The sequence below is a fragment of the Lissotriton vulgaris genome, chromosome 10 (genome assembly GCF_964263255.1).
Source record: "Lissotriton vulgaris chromosome 10, aLisVul1.2, whole genome shotgun sequence".
NCBI lineage: Eukaryota > Metazoa > Chordata > Amphibia > Caudata > Salamandridae > Lissotriton > Lissotriton vulgaris.
This window is the reverse complement of record NC_141698.1, coordinates 74,257,967-74,280,971: the sequence shown is the minus strand read 5'-3', so window position 1 is coordinate 74,280,971 and position 23,005 is coordinate 74,257,967. Positions and strand designations below refer to the sequence as shown.

The 23,005-nt window shown below is 45.4% G+C and overlaps 1 protein-coding gene across 1 annotated transcript in view; it reads right to left on the bottom strand.

Moving 5' to 3' along the window:
• CHTF18 (chromosome transmission fidelity factor 18) overlaps positions 1-23,005 on the bottom strand; it is a 314,022-nt gene that overhangs the window by 262,369 nt on the left and 28,648 nt on the right. The window contains exons 5-6 of the mRNA XM_086940533.1: positions 22,395-22,490; positions 16,939-16,991 (exon numbers count right to left, since the gene is read on the bottom strand). Coding sequence (XP_086796659.1) covers positions 16,939-16,991; positions 22,395-22,490 — 149 coding nt within the window. The remainder of the gene's footprint in view (positions 1-16,938; positions 16,992-22,394; positions 22,491-23,005) is intronic.

The window sequence follows — 23,005 nt, the reverse complement described above, 5'->3', positions numbered from 1 at the left end:
GAAGGGGCGGCTTCGAAGAGGCTTTCACTTTCTGCCTGCCCTGCCCTGGGATCCCCTTCATTTCATGGAAAGCCGTGATTTACAGGAAAAAGAAACTTGAGGGATAACAAGCATTGGAAAAGGCAATTGGCCACGCTTTTGCGAAAGATATTGACTTTGCCTGTTTGACAATATCTTTAAGCTAAATTGTAGAGCAGTGGGACTGTGCAGCATGCTAAAAGTAAAGGTAGTAAAAAGGCACAATGATGGGACACATCGTTTGTTTTAAAAGGAGGGTGGCTGTGTCAACAGGGACAATGGGAGGGAAGGAACAACAAGGGGGTGGGAGTTAACAGGCAATGAGATAAAAGTGCTATTATGCAGTTGGCGCTGGCCACCTCATAGCGCTAGTTAAACATTTGGGGGGGGGGCGCGGAAGGAGCAACACAGATTTTGTGTGGGTGCAATGTGCAGAAGGGGTGGCTGCAACCAGGGCACGAGTCAGGGGTCCACGCGGGTGGACGGATTCCCCCCATTTATTTTCACAGGGTGGCTGCCGTCCACCCTGCCAAGAAGTTGGTCCCCACAGAAAAAGATACTGAATTCGTCCCGGTGTAATTTCCAAACACCGGGACACTCTCAGCAGCGCCTGCACGTTGTTGTCTGCTTCCGATCACAACAAAGTGCAGGAGGGGACAGGGCTCTCTTATTTCTATACTGGCCATAACAAAGGCCGAGTCTTAGGGGTCATAAGCCTCCTTTTGTTGGAGTCTCCTGGCTGTCAGCAGTCAGGAGCCTCACACCTGATGCAAATGGAGCGGAGGGCTCTGTGCGTGTGTTTGGGGAGCTCTTTGCGTGTGTGTGGGGGGCTCTTGTGTGTGGGGGGCTCTTGTGTGTGGGGGGCTCTTGTGTGTGGGGGGCTCTTGTGTGTGGGGGGCTCTTGTGTGTGTGGGGGGCTCTTGCGCGTGTGTGGGGGGCTCTTGCGTGTGGGGGAATCTTGCGTGTGCGTGGGGGGCTCTTGTGTCTGTGGGGGGCTCTTGCGTGTGTGGGGGCTTTTGCGTGTGTGGGGGTCTATTGCATGTGTGGGGGGCTCTTGCGTGTGTGTGGGGGGCTCTTGCGTGTGTGTGTGGGGGGGCTCTTGCGTGTGTGTGGGGGGGCTCTTGCGTGTGTGTGTGGGGGGGCTCTTGCGTGTGTGTGTGGGGGGGCTCTTGTGTGGTCTGTGTAGGGGGCTCTTGTGTGGTGTGTGTGTGGGCCTCGTGTGTGTGTGGGGGGCTCTTGTGTGTGTGTGGGGCTCTTGTGTGGGTGTGTGTGTGTGCAAATGCAATACGTCTCGCATTTGCGACAGAGTAAGCTATTGGCATTGTAAATGACAATGCCATATATTTATCTGTTTTCAAAACCAACACATAAATAAAAAGTTTGTCATTTACAATGCCAATAGCTCTAACTTTTCCGAAGGCGAAACCGTTGCATTGTAAATGCTTGTTTTTGGTTGTAATTCCGGCATTGGTTGCCATGGATCTATTTCGATGGTGGTCTGTTTAAAGATAAGGCATGGAAGAGCAGGAAAACCATTCTGCCGTAGCCCCGTGGGTTGCAGCTCTCCCAACGTTCATATGACTCGCATGGCTGAACTTTCGTCTTTCCTGGATTGTGCATGGGTGTCCGTGTATGTAGACAGCTGTAAAAAGTTGTTTGTCTTGTTTGTAAGTGTTTGAAAGCATAAACTATTTTCTGTTTGTAATCACATATGACTTTCACAAGGTGAAATCTCTTTTGGTGGTTTTCACTTTGGCGGATTTCACTGCATATATCAAGACTAATACTGCATTCATTCTGGGTCAAGCTCCAGACGGAGCGCACAATATTTCACAGAACATTCATAAAAACAATTTCATAGTTGCTTGTTTCTGTAAGGAAACTCATTCCTCTGTACCATCAATTTAGATTGCGTAATAAAACCTACTTGCGACTTGAAACAGTTACCAACTTGTGGTTTGCATGGAAATTAGTGGGTGACGTTTTACCAGACCACAGGGTGTCAGCAGGCAACTGTCATACGCTTAGATTGACAGATATTCTCCTTGATTTGACTCCCCTTTCTCTACCTCGCTCACATCATTGTTCTTGCAGGTGTAGGTTGTAAATGTCATAATTTCTTATGCTCCAATTAAAGCGCCTGTCTAGTAAGTTGATAAACTATGATTCCAGGATGCTCCTATCGCCAATTAGACACTGGAAACAAATTTCAGTTACTTTGTCAGGTAGAATTCAAAGAAGTATATGTTCCTCGCTGGCAGTGTTAAGAAATACAGAGTTTCCAGTTTAAAAATCCACAAGCCATATGGACCACTCTCTACACAGACTCTAACCTCCGCATTCAAAATACTGATATACAATCAGTAAAAGTTCAGGTTTTTCTGTTATTTGAGCAAATCTTTAGAATCTTGCTGAAATGTTATGTCCTATATTCTTTACTCGTTTTTCCAGTTCTCTTCTTGAGGCGGGGTGAGAGCATTTCGCAGCTCTTAGCAAGTTTAGTTCATTAGCTTGCTCGAGTATGGCAAACCCACACTTCTCAGGCCATATCTCTGTGGGATTCTGAGTCTGTTCTCTGCCATTGTGTTTTACAAAGATTTAAAGTATTACTAAATGTTTGTTGTCTGTTGTGGTTTTCCAGGTGGTGGTTGACTTATTTGAGCCCACTTGTATTCACCTCCCTTTAAGAACTTTGTCTTTTCTTTCTTTTTTTAATGTTTTGTTATTTTATTGATCATTGGCCCATTGTTTTCTATTTCAGAATCAGGAAGGTTAAATTCTTTAACCCTGCACACTGGACTTTTGCCATTGTCTTCTGTATATATTTGTTTAATGGAACACCCTCTGGAGAACCGGGCCATATGGGCCTGCTGCGCAGGGCACGCCTTAAATCCCCGAGTTCACCTGCCTTGTCGAACAGAGACACGAGACACTCTGTTGAGCGTGGAAACCAGGTTTATTAGCTGCAGCCAAGCACAGTTATCCCAGAAGTTACACACAAGGTGGGTTCTGAGGAGACTGCCACTTCAATCCGTGGCGCACAATCTTTTATAGGAAATACATTTACGAAATTCACTCCTGACACATAAAAAACGGACCAATGAGAAAAGTTGGAAAACAAGCTATCAAGTATCTCAAATACGCCCCTTTCTCAGACCCCGTGTGTTACCCCTCCCAACATATTAATCAGTGATGGTTGCAACAATCCAATTTGCAGGTGGCAGGACGTATTTGTTTGCCTCAAAGGATAGCTGTGTAACAAGAGAATACAAGGAAAGAATAGTGAAGGCCAGTCGGATAAGATAATGTAAAGAAAGAATAGGAGAAGGCAAATAGTCAGTTGAGACGGGGATCAGTCAACCCAGACATGGATTAACGAACTCGGGCAGACCCTGACATCGGTTTCATAAACAAGGGCAATGGAGTTACTCTTTAACTGAAAGGACACGCAGCAGCTGGAAAAAGCAAAAACACTCTGTTCGCCGTGCGGCCCGAGTGACGGCAACACAAAATGGCGACGAGACACAAAATGGCGTCTAGATACGGAACGAAGTCAGAAATCAAAGAACCTCAGAACCTCCTTTTGCCATTCCTCAGGCAAAACACAAAGGACTCAAGTTAGTCTGAGTCGATGGCAATGGCCATGAGGTCATCGTGCTGTTGCTGTAACATCATTCTAATATTCTCTGTTTTCTGTGACACAGGCTTTGGGACACACATAGTAGCACAAAGACCACAGATAGCAGGGCCACACTGTACACAGAGACAACAAGAGAAAATGATGGCCAAAACCATTCCAAGGAAAGTTAATATCTTCCATCCCCATGTGGACAGTAGTCCCCAAAACCATCCCATCACAGACTAATCTCGTGTGTCCTGATGTATAGACTCGGAGATGATATGTAACTTGGAGATAGCTTGGTATACCGTAGGAGCATTATCAGGATGTAAACACAGCAACTAGACCCGATCAATTTACAGACTCCTCCACGATCTGCAAGGACAATGTCTAGAACCATTCGATTCTGCAAAGTCATAAAGCGATCCGCCTGAAGTTCGGCTGTCAGATTACTCAAGGCTCCAGAAGTTACATTTATGGTAGCCTCAACAACACAAACTAGTTGTCTAATGTCTCTGCTATTGGCCATTGGGCCCCAGAAAGGAAGCAACCCTTTAATAAAGTCACCTCCTTCTTGTCCTGCTGTGTCTTTCGAATCAATAACTCCTCTGCCATACCTTTACCTATGATGACCTGAAGGAGCAGTATATGTTGGAGGAAAAAGGAAAGCCACATAGCAAGTTCCTGAAAAGTAAGTAGGAAGCCATGTATAACCTCTATCATGCAGATAAAATATGTGCCTTGCGATGGCACTAATGGTGAGGGAATCTGAGGTGTATAGACATAAGTATGGGAACAAACACTTTTTTCCTGTTGATTCTTAACATTCTGACCAATATTTTGTTGACAGAAATTACCTCGATGAGGCACAGTCCAAATTGGTGGGGATCTCCTTCGTCTAGCCTTATCTGTGAGGCTAGTAACATAACAAGTTATATTCCAGCCATCATATGCTCTTTTCTCATCCACGGGAATCTTACTAATTTCAGCAAGTCTAGCCATAGCCACTATTCCCTTTATCAAAGAACTATGACTGAAATCTGCTCCACCACCATATGGACTACCAGGAGGATACCGTAGTTGATTCTGATAGTCATTAGAGAACATAGCCAAATAGGCCCAAGCGGAGCCTTCATAGGAAAACGGAAGGACCAAATATGGCATCCCTCTCTCTGTATTATGAGGCATGAGCCCACAGACCCAACAATCGGTAGTGTTCATTACCAGTTGATGCTGATGCAATAACTGAATAAATGAATTATTGAAATATTCTGTCCTCCTAATCTGTTCGTGTTCTGGGAGTGTATGAAACTGATGTGGACAGGCAGTAGTAAAGGGAGATAAAGAGACAGAAGTTGGAACAGGTGATGGCTGCATAGTATAAACAACCCAATTTACACACGCTAATGAAACACATGAACATATTAAAATACATAATATTATGCCACACGGACTAATCAAGTGTTTCTTAATTTTACTTCTCATTTTGAGGTTTCGCCTGTCGAAAGCTGCACAGCTTATATCACAAAACTTTTTAATTTTCTAAATTGGAGCCCAAATAAATTTTGCTCTTTGGAACAGATCCAGATTAATTCATACAGTCACACGGCCCAACAACTGTATCATATTTATAGAAAAATATTTTTATTTATACTTTTGTTAAATCATGCTTGTAACCTCTTAGAATTCAAAGGTTTCAAAAATGCAATTATATCAGGTAATTTCAAATATTTACAATGTTTTTAAGGTACGTATAAAAGGTGCTCAGAGAGAACGTGCATAGAGTTAGTGCTCGAAACAATGGCGCGAGTGATTATAGAGAAAGAGAAAGAGAAGTAGGTGACAATTTATACAAGTGAATATACTGATTCAATAAAACAAAATATCCTGTCCACTTTCAAAAAGTTCACAATCCAGTGTATCAAAATATTATTCTTTTTTGCACGTTTTTACACTAGAAGTATTGTGATCCAGGAAGTCTTAATAGGGGTGTCGACGTTTCGACCCGACTTAAATGCCTTGGGGAAATTAATAACCTCTGCTTGCGGGTCTTCTTCAGGACTAGAGAGCACCCTCCGTACCTGACTTGAACCAGTTCCCTAATGGTAATTCAAGTGGTCGTCATCAAAAATCGACCTGGGACCACTCAATTTGGGATCCGTAGGAGTTAATCTAATCTCAATGGTAGTGAGCTCACTCAGTCTAAGTATCCGACTTGCCAAATTGCTTAGGTAGTGCCGTCACGGTGAATCCAGTTCACCATTTAGGTGAGTTCCAATGTTGGGGACTCCCTCACATTTCGAGATATCCGATGTAGTCTCCCACTTCAATGGGGGATATTATGTATAAGTGCCGGTGTGGTCACTCTTGTTAGGTTTCTTGTGCACCAAGTTTTACCGCAGGAATAGTGGTCCGTTATCCTACGCCTAACGGACCACTATTCCTGCGGTAAAACTTGGTGCACAAGAAACCTAACAAGAGTGACCACACCGGCACTTATACATAATATCCCCCATTGAAGTGGGAGACTACATCGGATATCTCGAAATGTGAGGGAGTCCCCAACATTGGAACTCACCTAAATGGTGAACTGGATTCACCGTGACGGCACTACCTAAGCAATTTGGCAAGTCGGATACTTAGACTGAGTGAGCTCACTACCATTGAGATTAGATTAACTCCTACGGATCCCAAATTGAGTGGTCCCAGGTCGATTTTTGATGACGACCACTTGAATTACCATTAGGGAACTGGTTCAAGTCAGGTACGGAGGGTGCTCTCTAGTCCTGAAGAAGACCCGCAAGCAGAGGTTATTAATTTCCCCAAGGCATTTAAGTCGGGTCGAAACGTCGACACCCCTATTAAGACTTCCTGGATCACAATACTTCTAGTGTAAAAACGTGCAAAAAAGAATAATATTTTGATACACTGGATTGTGAACTTTTTGAAAGTGGACAGGATATTTTGTTTTATTGAATCAGTATATTCACTTGTATAAATTGTCACCTACTTCTCTTTCTCTTTCTCTATAATCACTCGCGCCATTGTTTCGAGCACTAACTCTATGCACGTTCTCTCTGAGCACCTTTTATACGTACCTTAAAAACATTGTAAATATTTGAAATTACCTGATATAATTGCATTTTTGAAACCTTTGAATTCTAAGAGGTTACAAGCATGATTTAACAAAAGTATAAATAAAAATATTTTTCTATAAATATGATACAGTTGTTGGGCCGTGTGACTGTATGAATTAATCTGGATCTGTTCCAAAGAGCAAAATTTATTTGGGCTCCAATTTAGAAAATTAAAAAGTTTTGTGATATAATCAGTGCATTAAATTAGGTCAAGGACCATTGTTTTTGTTAACGTTCTGTACCCAGGTCCCAGACCAGTTTGGGATACCCCATTTTTGATAATGGAAAGCTGCACAGCAGCGTTTCGCGCAGGCGAAATCTTATGAGAATAGTATGTGGGCTTTGTCCCGCCTCTGTCTTCCATTGGCTAGCTCCATAAATGGAGGCTAGCCATTGGAAGAGAGAGGCGTCCGTCATTGTGCGAGGCGGTTCGTGGGCGTTCCGGCGATTTTTTTTTATCCCTCTCCGCCCCTTGTAGAACGTCATTGCGGCGGTGGGTGTTTACCTTTTTTTTTTTTTGCCTCATGTTTGTGGCTGCCATTTTTTCATGGGGCTGAGCGGATGCTCGAGATGTTCCGTTCTCCCTAGGAAACTGTCTTCAGCGGCATCCTTACAGCTCCCTTCTTCCTGCTGAGAGGCACAAACCACACAGCCACGGAACACCAGAGTCTCCACAGCATCAAAATCGGCCGTCGGGACATTGCTGGCCGGAGCTGCTTTTGCGGTAAGTCTGCACCCCCCCCCTCTCCTACTGGCACCCCACGGCCGTATTTGGGCTGGTGTCCGCCTGAGGGGAAGGGGGGTCATGCAGCTCCTCCGGCGGCTGTGCGGGCCTCTGGGCCGGAGTGGCGGGAGGTCGCTTCAGAGAGGAGTTGCCGCATCAGAGCGTTGGCAGAGCACAGCAGTGACCGGGGACTTCTGTGGTGAGTGCAGCAGTGCGGAGCTCGCTTGCACCCGATCCTCTGCCCCCTCCCCCCACCCCGCCTCTCCTACCGGCACTCCACGGCACGGCGGTGACGGGGGACTTCTGTGGTGTGTGCAGCAGTGCGGAGCTCACTTGAACCCGATCCTCTGCCCCCCCACCCCACCTCTCCTACCGGCACCCCACAGCACGGCGATGACCGGGGACTTCTGTGGTGAGTGCAGCAGTGCGGTGCTCGCTTGCACCCGATCCTCTGCCCTCCCCAACCCCCCTCTCCTACCGGCACCCCACGGCACGGCGGTGACTGGGGACTTCTGTGGTGAGTGCAGCAGGGCGGAGCTCGCTTGCACCCGATCCTCTGCCCCCCCCCTCTCCTACCGGCACCCCACGGCCATATAATTACTTCTGTTGACGTATATTGTGCTTCGAGGTTGCCTGGGCATTCACCCCGTGATTACATAACCCCGTTTCCTGGCTGTTGAACCTTCACTGGCATTCAACACTGTTAATCTGTTTTGTCTCTTGTCTGACCCCTTCAACTGCCAGCTAGCTGATTTCAACACGTTTAAATCCCGGTTCCTTCCATTCTTGCTTTGAGGATTCGCTGCTCTGTGGCAGTCTCTGGCTGCCTCTTCCCTCCCCCTTTAATAAATCTTGTTATCTCATTTTTCACTCTGCTTGGATGAAATGTCACCTCTAAACCAATTATCCTTTGCTAAAATAGCCCTTTGCCCTTGTTTTAGATTTGATTAGCTTCTGCTTAACTCACAATTGCTTGAAGTGAGTGCGAGGAAGCTGCACTGAGATGCAATAAAGCAAATTCAAAATGCTAGGGTAATAACAAGCATGCTACCTGCAGACGCGCCAGGATTAATCCTACTAGTTGGGACTCTGATATTACAAAAACAAGAACCTGCCGTTTGTTGAAGACTCAGGTTTCTGCGCCAGTCATTCACACTCAGAGCTGCAGGGATGGTGCAGTTCTGAGACTGTTCTCTGTGTGATCAAAGAATGCCAACAAGACATCAAAAACCTCCTTTTCATACAGTGTACAAAACTACAAAAAAGGCTGTGTTGCACACTGCAGACAATTTAAAGAAAGCAAAGGGCAGCCAAGCAGGCACTGAAGCAAAATTTACAAGCCTGTAATAAATATTGCATGAACTAAAATGTTCAATCTCATCACATCCAGTCCAGGAGAAAAGACTGCACATGACTGAGCATGAGCACAGCTGGGCTGATGGCTCCCACAATTCGGGAGCACGTCTTTCAAATGCTATATGATGTCACTGTACTATTTCATTCTTAACATTAGTAGTTCACATAGCTGGTGTGATGGAGTAGTCTCAGTGTGCGTGCGTGGGGCTCTGTGTGTGTGGGGGGCTCTCTGTGCATGTGTGTGGGGGGCTCTCTGTGCGTGTGTGTGTGTGGCTCTCTGTAGGGGGGCTCTGTGTGTGTGTGAGTCTATGTGTGTGTGAGTCTGTGTGTGTGTGTGGGTGCAAATGCAATAGGTCTCGCATTTGCAAGAGATTAAGCTATTGGCATTGTAAATGACAATGCCATTTATTTATCTGTTTTCAAAACCAACACATAAATAAAAATGTTGTTATTTACAATGCCAATAGCTCTAACTTTGGCAAAAGCGAAACCGTTGCATTGTAAATGCTTGTTAGGTTTTGCCTCGCCAAAAAGATGCGCTCTGCGCATCTTTTTTGCGCAGCAAAAACCTAATGAGAACTGTAGTGTGGCTTTGGGTCGGCCCTCGTCATTCATTGGCTGGCTCCATAAATGGAGCCTAGCCATTGGATGAGGGGCCTGCCCGTCAATGCCGGACCAGACACGGGGGCGTTCCCGACATTCTTTGGCTTTTGCCGACGTCACGCGACGTCAGGCGAAAGCCGGGAACGCCCCCGAATCTGTTCCGGCATTGCCGGCACTTCTGCGTCTCTCCTCCCCCTGTACCGAGCCAGTGACTATCTCTCCCTAAAATGCGTGGCTTTGTTCTTTCCCCTCCTGTTTTCGAAGAACTCAAACGATCATTAAATAAAAAATAATTTGCATTTTTAAACGCCGATTGAAATTGGGGGAGGGGCATGTGACGGTAGCAAGGTGGGAGTTCGTGTAGATAGGGCAATTGTAAAAGTGTACAACTGAGCGCTGGAATTTTAGTTGAAATTTGGACGAATATCTCAATGGAATGTGAACTGTGGTATACCTCAAGTGACAGACCCGAGGCAGGTCTGAAGGGTAAAGTCTGCGAGTTCATGCATTGCTGAGTGACAGACCCGAGGCAGGTCTGAAGGGTAAAGTCTGCGAGTTCATGCATTGCTGAGAAGTGCAGGAACTGTTCTTTTTAAATGAAAGAAATGCAGGTCCTCAGTACCGAACAGTACCTCTTCATTCAACGCACTGATGTGCCGCGTTGCAATGATGTACGGCTGTTCTAGCAGGCGCTATACAGAAAAAAAACAAATTACTATTTTATGCTGGCTAATACGAGAGCCCTTGACTAAAACCTATTCACCTTCTAACTTTTTAGTGACATTAGCCATGAGCTCATCGTCTGTGTGACAGCTCATTGAGTTAATGCACCTGTTGCAGGGGCCTGTATACAATCTTTAGGACAAAGGCTAGGATGTATTTGGTTCTCGCTGGGTCCATTATGGAGCTCTGTAGTGCCTCAACTCGCGGGAGGAATATAGCGCGCTATACAAGTTCAACTGTTATAATCCTAGTTGACCTGTTGTCTCTTGCAGGTGTTGAGCGGCGGGCTCAGGTAGGGAGGTGTTTGTGTAACTTTGTACCCGCCGCCTCCGCTTCGAGTTTTACGGCCAGAACGAGAGCCCTTGACTAAAACCTATTCACCTTCTAACTTTTTAGTGACATTAGCCATGAGCTCATCGTCTGTGTGACAGCTCATTGAGTTAATGCACCTGTTGCAGGGGCCTGTATACAATCTTTAGGACAAAGGCTAGGATGTATTTGGTTCTCGCTGGGTCCATTATGGAGCTCTGTAGTGCCTCGACTCGCGGGAGGAATATAGCGCGCTATACAAGTTCAACTGTTATAATCCTAGTTGACCTGTTGTCTCTTGCAGGTGTTGAGCGGCGGGCTCAGGTAGGGAGGTGTTTGTGTAACTTTGTACCCGCCGCCTCCGCTTCGAGTTTTACGGCCAGAAAGCGCGATGCCCTCGGCGGCCATGACGGGGTCCCTTCCAGGTGGCTGCCGGCGCGGGTCCCTCTTCATCTGTACTTATTAGAATCTGCTGCGGCTGATCTGCTGTGGGAAAAGACAAGTCCTTAACCGCGTGTTATTCCTTTTTGTGCATTATTGGAACTGTTTGGGGGGATGGGAGCCCCCGCTTCAGCCGGAAAGAAGAAACCAGACAAGCCTCTGCTGCCACCTTCTGGGCATTTGGGGAGATGCGTGGGAGGCACCGGGAAGCTTTTTCAATGAGCGAGCTATTGTAAAGATGGTGTTAAGTACTACGTTTCGAGAGCGCATCCCCGAGTCGGGTAGGGGGTGGCAATTCAAGAGGGGGGTGCATGCTGCGCCTGCCGGGGAACCCGTAAACGCTGAATTAGCCGCAAAATAGATTCGGCCCATCTTCGGCCAATGTTCGAGCCTTGGGGTGTAGCAACATTACGGTAAAGAGTGTCTGGAACATTCTAACAGGAAGTGGACACAGCACTTTCACCTCAACCATTAGGGAAGTTCACTGCGCTGTGACTGCTTCCGCTGCCATGCAGATGAGGAGCGACCACGGACCATTTCCGTCAAATCGTCCACAACCCCATAAAAGCGGGATTACCATGTGCGGAACTCTCGTCCCGGGGGTGGTTATGAGAAGGGGTAAAATCCGGCCCAGTTCGCCCCTTCACTAGCCGCGGTGGTGGGGTCGGTTTGGCCCACCCCTCACTGTAGCAGTCCCAGTGAGCTGCCACTTACGACGATCCACCGCGTGACCTTGGGCATCGTGGTACCACAGCCGAGTGACTGACGTAGATTCCGCTTCTTGTTATGACAGCGCAGGGCGCGTCTATAGCCACCATCACCTGTGCATGGGGCAGCGATGTCTGACACTGTGATACAGCCACTTGTTAGTGTCTGTAGTAGCCAGCCTTGTGACACCCATCACTGCTGAAACCTACCACCGAGGCTGCGCGTTGGGGGGGGGGGGTGCTTTCTGAGCAGCAGCGTGTCTGTTGTAGCAAGCCTGGTGCCACACAATACTGTTGGAACCTACCACATGAGGTAGGTTGGGGGGGGGGGGGCTTCTCTGAGCAGCAGCGGTGTCTGTGGTAACAAGCCTTGTGCCACCAAGCACTGGTGGAACCTACCACATGAGGCGGGCAGGGGGCTTCTGTGAGCACCAACGGTGACTGTGGGAACAAGCCACGTGCCACCCAGCACTGCTGGAACCTACCATGGAGGCTGCCAGGTGGGGAAGGGGTGGGGGCGGGGTCTCAGCATCAGTGGTGTCTGTGGAAACAAGCTTTGTGCCACCCAGCGTTTTGCATTACGTGTGTTCTGTTTTGTGTAAATCTGAATTGTACACCAGGGGTCTGCATCATGTTGCTGATTTGTGTGTCTAGTGTGCATCTCGTTGTGTTGTGTCTGTATATGCTACCTCTAAATCGGATGGGTTGTCTGTGTGTGTTTTGTGCTGTTTTTTGTCTATGTCCTGTTTCCTACGTGTATATATTGATGGTCCTGTATGTGGGTCTGTGGGGTGTGCTGTTCTTTGTGGTGTCTGTCTATGTTCTGCGAGTGTTGCACTGTCTGTGTGTTTGAGAGTCGTGTGGGCCTGTAAGTGCTGTTGTGTGTTGTGTATGCCTGTGCCCTGCTTGTGCTGTGCGTGGGTTGTCTGAGAGACTCGTCTGTTCACGTGAGTTGTGGGTGTTTTACTCTTTAAAATATGATGCCTTTTTTATTTTATGTTTTATTTGGACATTTATATTAGAGCATTGTACTGCGCATTGCTTTAATGCACGGGGAGGCAGTAAGTGATTCGCAGGGTGTGGCACTGAGGCACTGGTTGGCACCTGGCTGGTGGAGTCCGAAGTGGTATGTCTGCCATCACCAGGCCACGTCTACGATCTCCCCCTGTGCTACTCTCGGCTCCCTCCCTGTCGCTATCTCCCCTTGCGCTGCTCTCCCTCCCTGTGTCACTATCTCCTCCTGCGCTGCTATTCCTCCCTGTGTCGCAATCTCCTGCTGCACTACTCTCCCTCCCTTTGCCATTATCTCCCCCTGTGCTACTCTTCCTCCTTGTGTCACTATCTCCCCTAATCTGCTCCCCCTCCCTGTGTCGCTATCTCTCTCTGCAGTACATGGGAGGAAGAAATGTTCAACTCAACACTGGGAAAAGTGTGGGGTTCAGAGACCGTGAGAATGAGGGGCCTGAAATAGCGTATAGCAAGAAGTGGTGGATAGTTCGGGAAAAAAGGGGAGAGTTGGTTTGTTATAAGTGATCCGCCTGTTGCCTGCTTGTGACCCTGTTTTCGTGCCTCTGTTGCCTGCTTGTGGCCCTCTTTACGTGCCTCTGTTGCCTGCTTGTGACCCTGTTTTCGTGCCTGTTGCCTGCTTGTGACCCTGTTTTCGTGCCTCTGTTGCCTGCTTGTGCCTCTGTTGCCTGCTTGGGACCCTGTTTTCGTGCCTCTGTTGCCTGCTTGTGACCCTGTGTTCGTGCCTCTGTTGCCTGCTTGTGCCTCTGTTGCCTGCTTGTGCCTCTGTTGCCTGCTTGGGACCCTGTTTTCGTGCCACTGTTGCCTGCTTGGGACCCTGTTTTCGTGCCTTTGTTGCCTGCTTGTGGCCCTCTTTACGTACCTCTGTTGCCTGCTTGTGACCCTGTTGCTTGCTTGTGACCCTGTTGCTTGCTTGTGACCCTGTTGCTTGCTTGTGACCCTGTTTTCGTGCCTCTGTTGCCTGCTTGTGACCCTGTTTTTGTGCCTCTGTTGCCTGCTTGTGACCCTGTTTTCGTGCCTCTGTTGCCTGCTTGTGACCCTGTTTACGTGCCTCTGTTGCCTGCTTGTGGCCCTCTTTACGTGCCTCTGTTGCCTGCTTGGGACCCTGTTTTCGTGCCTCTGTTGCCTGCTTGGGACCCTGTTTTTGTGCCACTGTTGCCTGCTTGGGACCCTGTTTTTGTGCCACTGTTGCCTGCTTGGGACCCTGTTGCTTGCTTGTGACCCTGTTGCTTGCTTGTGACCCTGTTTTCGTGCCTCTGTTGCCTGCTTGGGACCCTGTTTTCGTGCCACTGTTGCCTGCTTGGGACCCTGTTTTCGTGCCTCTGTTGCCTGCTTGTGGCCCTCTTTACGTGCCTCTGTTGCCTGCTTGTGACCCTGTTGCTTGCTTGGGACCCTGTTGCTTGCTTGTGACCCTGTTGCTTGCTTGTGACCCTGTTTTCGTGCCTCTGTTGCCTGCGGGGGGGGCTCGCAGCGAGCCCACAGTGTGTGGGGTGGGGCTCGCAGTGTGTGGGGGGCTCTGTGTGGGTGTGTGTGTGGGGGGGGGGCTTTGTGTGTGTGTGTGTGTGTGGGGGGGCTCTGTGTGGGTGTTTGTGTGTGTGTAATTTGCGAGAGATAAAGCTAGTGGCATTGTAAATGACAATGCCATTTATTTATGTTAAAAAACATAAATCAAAATAATGTCATGAGCAATGCCAATAGCTCTAACTTTAACAAAGGCAAAACCATTGCATTGTAAATGCTTGTTTCCATCTTCTTTCCTTTTTTCTTTACACATCACTTTCATACTTTGTTATTCTCTTTACCCATTTCCACCATTTAATTCCTTGATTCCATCTTTCATTCCTCTGTCCATTATTTTATTGCATCTGTCCATCATTCTAGCAGTCTTTTATACCTATATTTTATTGTATTTCCATTATTACTTCCCATGTTCTTTCATTCTATTATTGTCTCTTTTTTACTTAACACCTCCGTCCTTCTTTTGCCCCTTCTTTCTTTTTGTATCCATGTCTCTAATGTATTTTTTCCATTATCTCATTCTATTTTCATGCTTTGTTTCCTTCCTTCCATTTTTCTTTGCCCCCTTCCTTCTCTACTTGATGCCCTTCTTTCTATCATTCATTTATTTGTTATTTTTCCTCTTTCTTCCTTTACATCTCTTTCCTTATCTCTTTTCCATCTCACTTATTTTTTTCTATTGTTATTTGTAGTCTACTTTCCTTACTTCCTGATTTTCTAATTATTTTTTCGCCATTTTAATAATTTATCTTGCTGTCTGTAGCCATTTATGGCTTCTTTGGCACCCTTTTCACCCCACACCAATGTAATAGTAAATTGATCTTGCAGTGTTTATAAGCTTTCACATCTGTCTTCCTGTGCCCTGCAAGCCATATATCAAAGGTACGAAGAGCATAAAACAACTTAATCTACCCCAGTAAACCCCGCTCAAGCTAGTATAGCTACGCTCTTGTCTGGGTGATTAGTGGAAGGAGATGCAACTGCTCAGGTAGGTGTGGCCTGAGTCGAGTTCCTCTCTAAATGTGTGCTTAAGAACCTAGAGAGAAAAAACTTCCAAAAAAGCTAGGATTAGAGAGATCCACCAAGATGGATTAGACAACTTGGTCAATGCAGCTCGACTTTATATTGATATTGTCACAAAACAAATCTAAGTATGGACACATAATCATGGGTACAAATTAAATGTAGAGGGGTGCGAATTTCAATGAGTGCATCCATGAAGGGAAGCGAGCGTCAGAATAGCGCTCTAGGGCTTGGACATTCGCAAAAGCTTTCAGATCCCTTTTGTAGTCTTACTGAAAAACACCCAACTTCCACCTAAGGGAAGCAAAATTGGTGAGGTGAAGATCATCTGTTTGAAATTCATGAATACTTCTAGGAAGAGGCAGCATTCCTGTGATAACTGTGTTCAATGTAGTATAGGACAACGAACAGAAATAGTAAAAGTGTAAGTTTTCAGAAATAGTCGTAAGTTGGTCACCTATGTAAATAAACACTTCCGGGCAATGCATACGCAAAGCACGTTATGCATGCTTAGCAAATCCAAACAGGTTTTTGGGTGAGCTGTCAGCAGTTTGTAAATTCTGCCCTAAAACAATGAAATGGCTCGGTGTAAAAGATGAGAGATGGAATGTTAGTTAAATCCTCTGCCACTGGCAGTCTCTCAAGGCTGGATTACAGTACATGCTTTCTTGTCCCACTTAGAAACCCCAAATCATATGCAAATCAGTCTTAGACCAACTTCATTAAGAACAACCCAACCTAGACTGGCAGGCCACATCCCCTCTGAAGGGGAACACCATACCAGCTGCAATGTCATTGGGTTTTATCAGTGATGTGCAGCTTAAATCCTATGGGAAAGCCAAAACATTACAACAACAGAAGTTGATGGGAGTATGCCTGCAAAAGTCTCAGCCCCTAGAAGTCACTTGTGGCTGCATTCAAGCCACTTGTTTTTTACCCACTGAACCACTACAGAGGCCACGTTTTGCGCCCATATGCAACTTAATCTTGGTTCTGGCCCAATGGGGTAAGTTGAGCCTGACCTGCCAGGCCACAACCATTCTGAACAGGAACAGACAACGCCAAACTGCTCAGGGGTCGCTTGTGATCCCATCTACAAGGGAGCCAGTCTGATGTTTCTGGTTCTACTGTTCCTAAGACAAATTTGCATATGGCTGGTCTCTATCTGGAACGGAACTGTGGGCAAAAAATGATGGACTGGAATGTACTCAAGTAGTTACTAGTAGCTATAATATAGCATTTCACTCGTCACCTTTTGGTTTTTCTAATTATTTGGATTTGGCCTTCAAGAAACAGAAACAAAAAGGCAACTGTGTATTTTTTTAAAGTGAAGCTCTATCGCCTGAACAAAGTATACACCATGATTGTCAGACAAAGCAAGCAGGAGGTCAAGTACTTTATATTGCTCTTACTTACTGTTCAAAGGAGGAAATAGAATTCCATAATATGAGATGATTTAGATTACACCCTGCACATATTGCCCTGATAGGCAATTACCAATAATGGCAGCCAATGTTGTGTTTGTTCTGGTTTCAGGTGAGTTTGTACAATCCAGGTTCTGTGATATATCATCGTGATAGGGGCCTTGAAAATCATCAACTCCACAGAGGGGATGTGGCTCAGTGATACCGTTGCACACACATGATTCTAGATGTGTTCACTGCAAATTCTAAATCTTCTTTTAGAGCCACAGGTGCATGCTTATGTGGCAGCAGAAAACATGTCTAGTCTCACCTGTTCAGTAATTCTGTTAAGCGCTGCGATTCTTCCAAAATCTGTCTTCGGCGCTGGAAGACAAAAAATACATTTGAAACAGGAAGTCTTCTGAGCGACAAACTGCACTTTCTAGGCAAAAAGTTAAATATTATCACTAACACTACAAATGACATTTATAAGGCCCTAGATTCATGCATAGGAACTTACTGCTTGATAAAGAGGGAACCAAGTTATGCTGGAACGACCAGAAGAGCCTTTACAGACATTGTGCTTCAGGGGTGCTGAGCAGGTAAATGGGTAGGATGAAGCCAAGTCCTAAATAGCCTGTGATCCTTTCACAGAAGTGATTAGGTCTTTAAACACATCACCTGTAGTAGTAAGTGGCTGATTATGTATACAATCATTTGTATGAAAGAATAAGCTGTGACAAAATACAGAAAAACTAAGGCCAAAGTTATTTTTAGAGCCCATCTACATTTGTGGGACAGGAAATATAAATGGTTGTAATTAAAGTGATGTGAAACACAACTGTTGATATCAGTGGGGCAAACTTGGATCTTGCAAGCACAATTTTAGAAATGTAGATTGCTGCCAAAATAAACTGGTACCCTTAAAAAGGTGTAAGGAAACTGTGTCTAATTCAAGCATGTAAATATCAATGCTTTACTTGGCAAACCCTAGATATTACAGCATGATTTTAAATCTATTTTTAAATAGGCATTAGTTAATCCCTCGGGAAAAGGAAGAAAATATTGTGGGGATTTCACCCATGTACAACAATATAACATATTGTTAGACAATCAAAAACTGTGACAGTAAAAACACCAGAGGGGTAGATAACGAGTAACTTGCAAGGGCAATTAAAAAACACATAACCCATTTTGGGGCATTGTCCCATCCCCTCATCCCAGAATTAAAAAAACAGATAAGAAAAAAACAAAGCATTGTATTTACTTAGAAAACATGGGTCTGGAAGCAAAGTGCTTTTCAAGCAGATTGTCTATTGGTTCCCTTTACATCACAGACTATATTCCATTATCCCACCTTGGCTGAGGGTCCTTTTTAACAGGGACTGAATGACAGGTCTAAATAATTTTTTTAAGCTACACTGTTTTATCTCTGTAGTAATAGATTCTAAGTAGGGCTGTGGTGGGAATGAAGCATGGGAGAGACATAGAAGGGCAGCAGATCGATCAAGGATTGAGTGTACTTTGCAATGCACCAGGCAGTGCCAAACCATTACCACCAATAAGAGAACGTGTATCAGCAGGACTGCTGGGCTGACATGAGTAATACCATCAGTGACAGGACTAGTCAATTAGAGAAGGACCAGTGAGGAGCATTTCCTGGAATACTGTAGGATTGGGGATGCTGATTGGCTGCCCTTACTCAACAAGTCACAAGCATCCAAGAGATCATGGTAATAAACTAAAAAACACAAACAAGCTTTTTCCTCTTCCACTACATGTATGAAAATGCCATTTGAGATTTTGTGCAAGATTAAAAAAGAATCTCAGACTAAAAACTCGATTGAACAATGCCGAGGTTGGGAATGTTCACTGCATGGTAAACGAGCATGTATACTTACCATGAGTAATCCAACTCCATGACAACCTGGTATATGTTTTTTCAAATTCTATTATAGCATGCTAATCTGGCGTATGCTGAAGCCTACGTTTGTCCAAGCTAAAGCCAAGGTCTAGAACCTGTTCTGTTACCTGAGGTTTTGTTCCAAGCATGCCTTGTTTTAGGAAATGGGTCCACTGTCCATGTCCTAGGCAACGGACATAAAAATGGTGATGGCAGCGTACCGACTTTAAAGGATGGATACCCCTGAGCAGGTATTGCTTAAATTCTAGGTGGGTCTCACATATATAGTTCCGCTTAGATGTAAACCAGGCCCTTGTGCTGACATTCTGTGTCTCTGTAGGGTGCATAATGTGCATGTTAGATGAGTGATACATGTATGGTAGCAGCAAGTCTGAGTGCCAGGGCCAGCTGGATCCATTCTGGATGGCACTTGTTTAGCATAGCAAAAGAGGGAGGGTGGATACAGGATCCCCAGACAGTGAAAGTATGTTGACTTCATTACTGAAGCCAGAGTGAGAGACCCAGACATTGAAGTGAGGAAGAATGGTGGCAGAGCTACCTTTACAACGTCCTTGAAGACCTTATTGGAAAGGTATTGCTGGTTCGATTTACATAAGCACTTCCATTTGGTGGATGGTGAGGAGAGGGTGTGAGTCAGCACTTTATGACCCCTCCCTCTGGCATCGAAGTACATACAGAGGATCTGGATGACCGACCGACACTCTCGTCTTTTCAAAACATCAGTATGGAAGTCACATCATGCCACTCTCTCCTGTAAGTCAGGATCTCCATTTGACCCATGTCCCCAAGAGGTATCGCATGCGATCATTGACACCATTAACCCGATTATTAATAAGATAATAAATTCTTCACTCGCACAAGCAGAAGTACCTTCAACTTAGAAAATCGCAGCAGTCAAACCCCTCCAAAAATTCTTTGACACCGAGATCCTTTCTAACCTTGGTCCCTTCAATCTTTTACCCTGTCTCAGTAAAATCACTGAGAAACTAGTTATTGGTAATTGACTTCCTTCATTGTAATGGCGAAACTCCTGCATCCAAGCCAATAATGTTTTATGCGCATGCATTTCACAGAATCCCATGATATTCGAGGGGACCGAATAAAAACTTATGGTATTGTCCACTCAGCGCTAGCATGGCTGAAATCCTTCCTTTCCTTTCAATGACAAGTAGTTACCCCATCTTCAACAAATCCTCCCTGGATCAGTCAGCCCTCGGGAACTTCAGACCAATATCATTGCTGTTTTTCCCCATAAAACTTCTGGAACGGTATATCGGCAAAAAAAACTCTAGTGTTATTTTGATCAACACAATCTACTAGAACAGGAGCAGTTTGGTTTTAGACCAGAACATGGGACAGAGTCTGCTCTACTCACTGCCATGGATGAGCTTTGGATGCTATTTGATCATGGCCAATCTGCAATTCCGATTCTTCTGCCGCTTTCGAAACGTAAATCATAGCATCCTTCTAAATAGACTTGCCCTGGCCAGAGTAGGAGGGACAGCTTTGAAATGGATGTGTTCGTATCTATCTGAACGCAGCCAGGCTGTTGCCCTTTCACCTTTTAGATCTGCTTTCAGGGAAGTAAAACATGGAGTTCCCCAAGGATCTGCCCGTAGTCCCATTTTGTTCAACCTGTATTTGAGACCTCTTGTGACTCTTATCAAATCCCACAACATCAGACTAGTTAATTATGCAGGCGACACCCAGCTGATCCTGTGTTTAGTCAGTGACCATCACACAGCAGGCAACGCCGTCCATATTGCATGAAGGATATTGCCTTGTAGTTGAACTCCAATACCCTTAAATATAATGGAGACAAGACAGAGTTAATATGCTTCTGGGCAAATAAAGTTCCTTTGAATCTTCCCACAAACTTTACGTCCCTTCTAGTAAAGGATAAACCCACCTCCTCCATTTCAGTTTGAAACTAGGAGTCTTATTTTGATAATAAACGGTCCTGACCCTTGAAGTTCATACTACACAAATAGCTGGGACCGGTTTCTCGCTCCTTCTGGGCCTGCAGAAACGTATTCCCATGCTGCCACCTCATACCAAAACGTTGATCATTCGTAGAGTGATCCTGTGTAAGCTTGAATATTGTAACTCTCTCCTCCTAGGTGTCTCTGATTTTTGAATAAATAGATTGTATAGAGTTCAGGCTGCTGTTGCAAAACGGTCTCTGAATCGTTCTAGGAGGTCGCCCACCTCGGGTGCCCTTAAGGAGCGGACTGTTACCAGTCATGCAGAGAATTGCGATTAAATCTCTATGCATTGTTTTCAAAGCTCTTCATGGACTTGGACAAATCCTTCCGCAAAATTGTTTTCAAAGATACATCCCAGGAAGGGGTTTACGCTCCTCATCGGCTAGCCTGGCAAATGTCCCTAAATTCGAGAAAACAAGACAGGGAGGTTGGGTTTTTGCAGGGACTCATCTCCTGAAGGAGAACGCTTCTTGCAGCGTCACCCAAAATACCCTCACTATTTCAGCGCACACGCCCCTATTAAGACAGCAGGAGTGATCATCCTGTGTAAGACGGGTTTTGGGACTAACGTAATGAAGACGGTGCATGACGTCAATGGCCGCTATGTGAAACTCACCATTCTACGTGGCTCTCGCATAAGCTGGTCTTGCTGCAAGGTCAGTTAAGCACCCAAAGAACGAATATAGCAGAAAGTTCTTTGCTTGCTTTAAACCAGTGTTATTATGCAGGGGGGAACAAAATGGGAGCACTCCTAGCCTGTACATTACGCCAGCAGCATTCTCATACCCATATAGCTAACATTAAGACCAATGATGGTAGATGGGTTACTGCTGAACAGGTGAGGCTGCAGGCCTTTCATGGTTTTTACCAAACCCTCTATTCGGAGGACAATGCTCACTGCAGGCCTATAGATTCCTATCTGTACTCTTGTGCGTGGGACCCTATTGACCCGACCCACGCGGAACGTTTAGAGGCCCCTATTACTCTTGCTGAACTGCAGCGGGATCTAAGGGCTCTACCAAAGGGTAAAACGCCTGGCCCTGTTGGGATGACCGATGCTTTCTACTGCGCTTTTCTTCCTCTTTTCCCACATGTGACTATATAGGCACTGTGGAAGCAAAAGAAGATTCAGTCAATAGTTATGTGTTTATGTATGTGAAAGTTAGTCACCAGGATGTTCCTTATATACCCGTGTGTGAACGAAGCAAAGGTTTATCATGATATTCAGTTACTTTGATACTAGGATATGTATTTTTTAACACAATAATTCAGGTTGCTGATTTCCTTCCTGTTTACCAAAACAATGCAAGTCTTCTTGTCTAGTGAATAGATGGGGCAAATAGTGCTTAGACACCCAAAGCATGAAAACACACATTCCGAGCATCGAAGACCTTCCGATCTCTGGTCTGCATTTTTCACCAGATGGAGCCATGCTATATATTGTAGGCCAAACCGATGCAGACCCCATACAGTCCATCCCAGACTCTCATTTGTTATTCGCTTTTAAGTGTTTCAGCAAAGACTCATATTAGACCAGTCATCTTAAGCATAGCTCCTCTGATCAACTACTTATTTTGCTTCAGAATCTGAACAGACCTGTTTCCAATCCTGCACTGGCCCGCTGGGTCTAGAACCTCAAAGCACTTAAAAGCTGGACCTCTTCTAGCGCCCCTATGACTCTGCCATAAATTGCACATCATCCTGTTACATCTTCTTGCAAATTCCGTATTCCAGTTTTCCAATCCTAAGTGTAATTTGGGAAAGGATATGTATACATTTTTTTAAATTAACATTCAGCTACTTGACAGAAATCTTGTGTCACTGGGGTGATAAAAGGGGCCAATGAAATGGCCATTTTGATAACAGCATCACACTCACCTCATCAGCAACCTGCTCTTTCAGGTAAGAGAAAGGCACGCCCAGTAAGTGCAATTGGCGCTCGCCGTTCCAGTCAAAGCCACCAGCTTTGGAGAGCTGCAGAGTAGAAAATGAAAAAAGTTCAAGAAGTTGCAGTATTTAAGTCAGCAAAGGGGAGCGGTTAAGGTAGAACATATTCATATCCTCATGGTATGTGGAAATAGGACGGGTAATACAGTTCTCCAGCTTGCAATATATTGTTCATATACATCTATATGTACTAAAACAAATAATGTAACAGAGTCTTCCCTGAATCCAACACCGTTTATTTCTGGAGGCCTACGCTCCATATGCTTTGTGTGCTATACCTCATTCTTCGACATGTTACACCAAATATTCTTCCCTGGGGCTCCCAATTTCTATTCTTCCCTGTGCCTCACACCACACATTACCTATGTTCTGCGCCATATATTCTTGCTTATGTCCCATATCCCATGTTCTTACTTCTGTCTTACTCAACTTATTCTTCCATGTACTACACTGTATATTATTCTCTTTGGCTTACACTACAAATTCATGCTTGTGACTCACACCCCTTTGTCTGTTTGTTCAACAACACATTCTTCCCTATG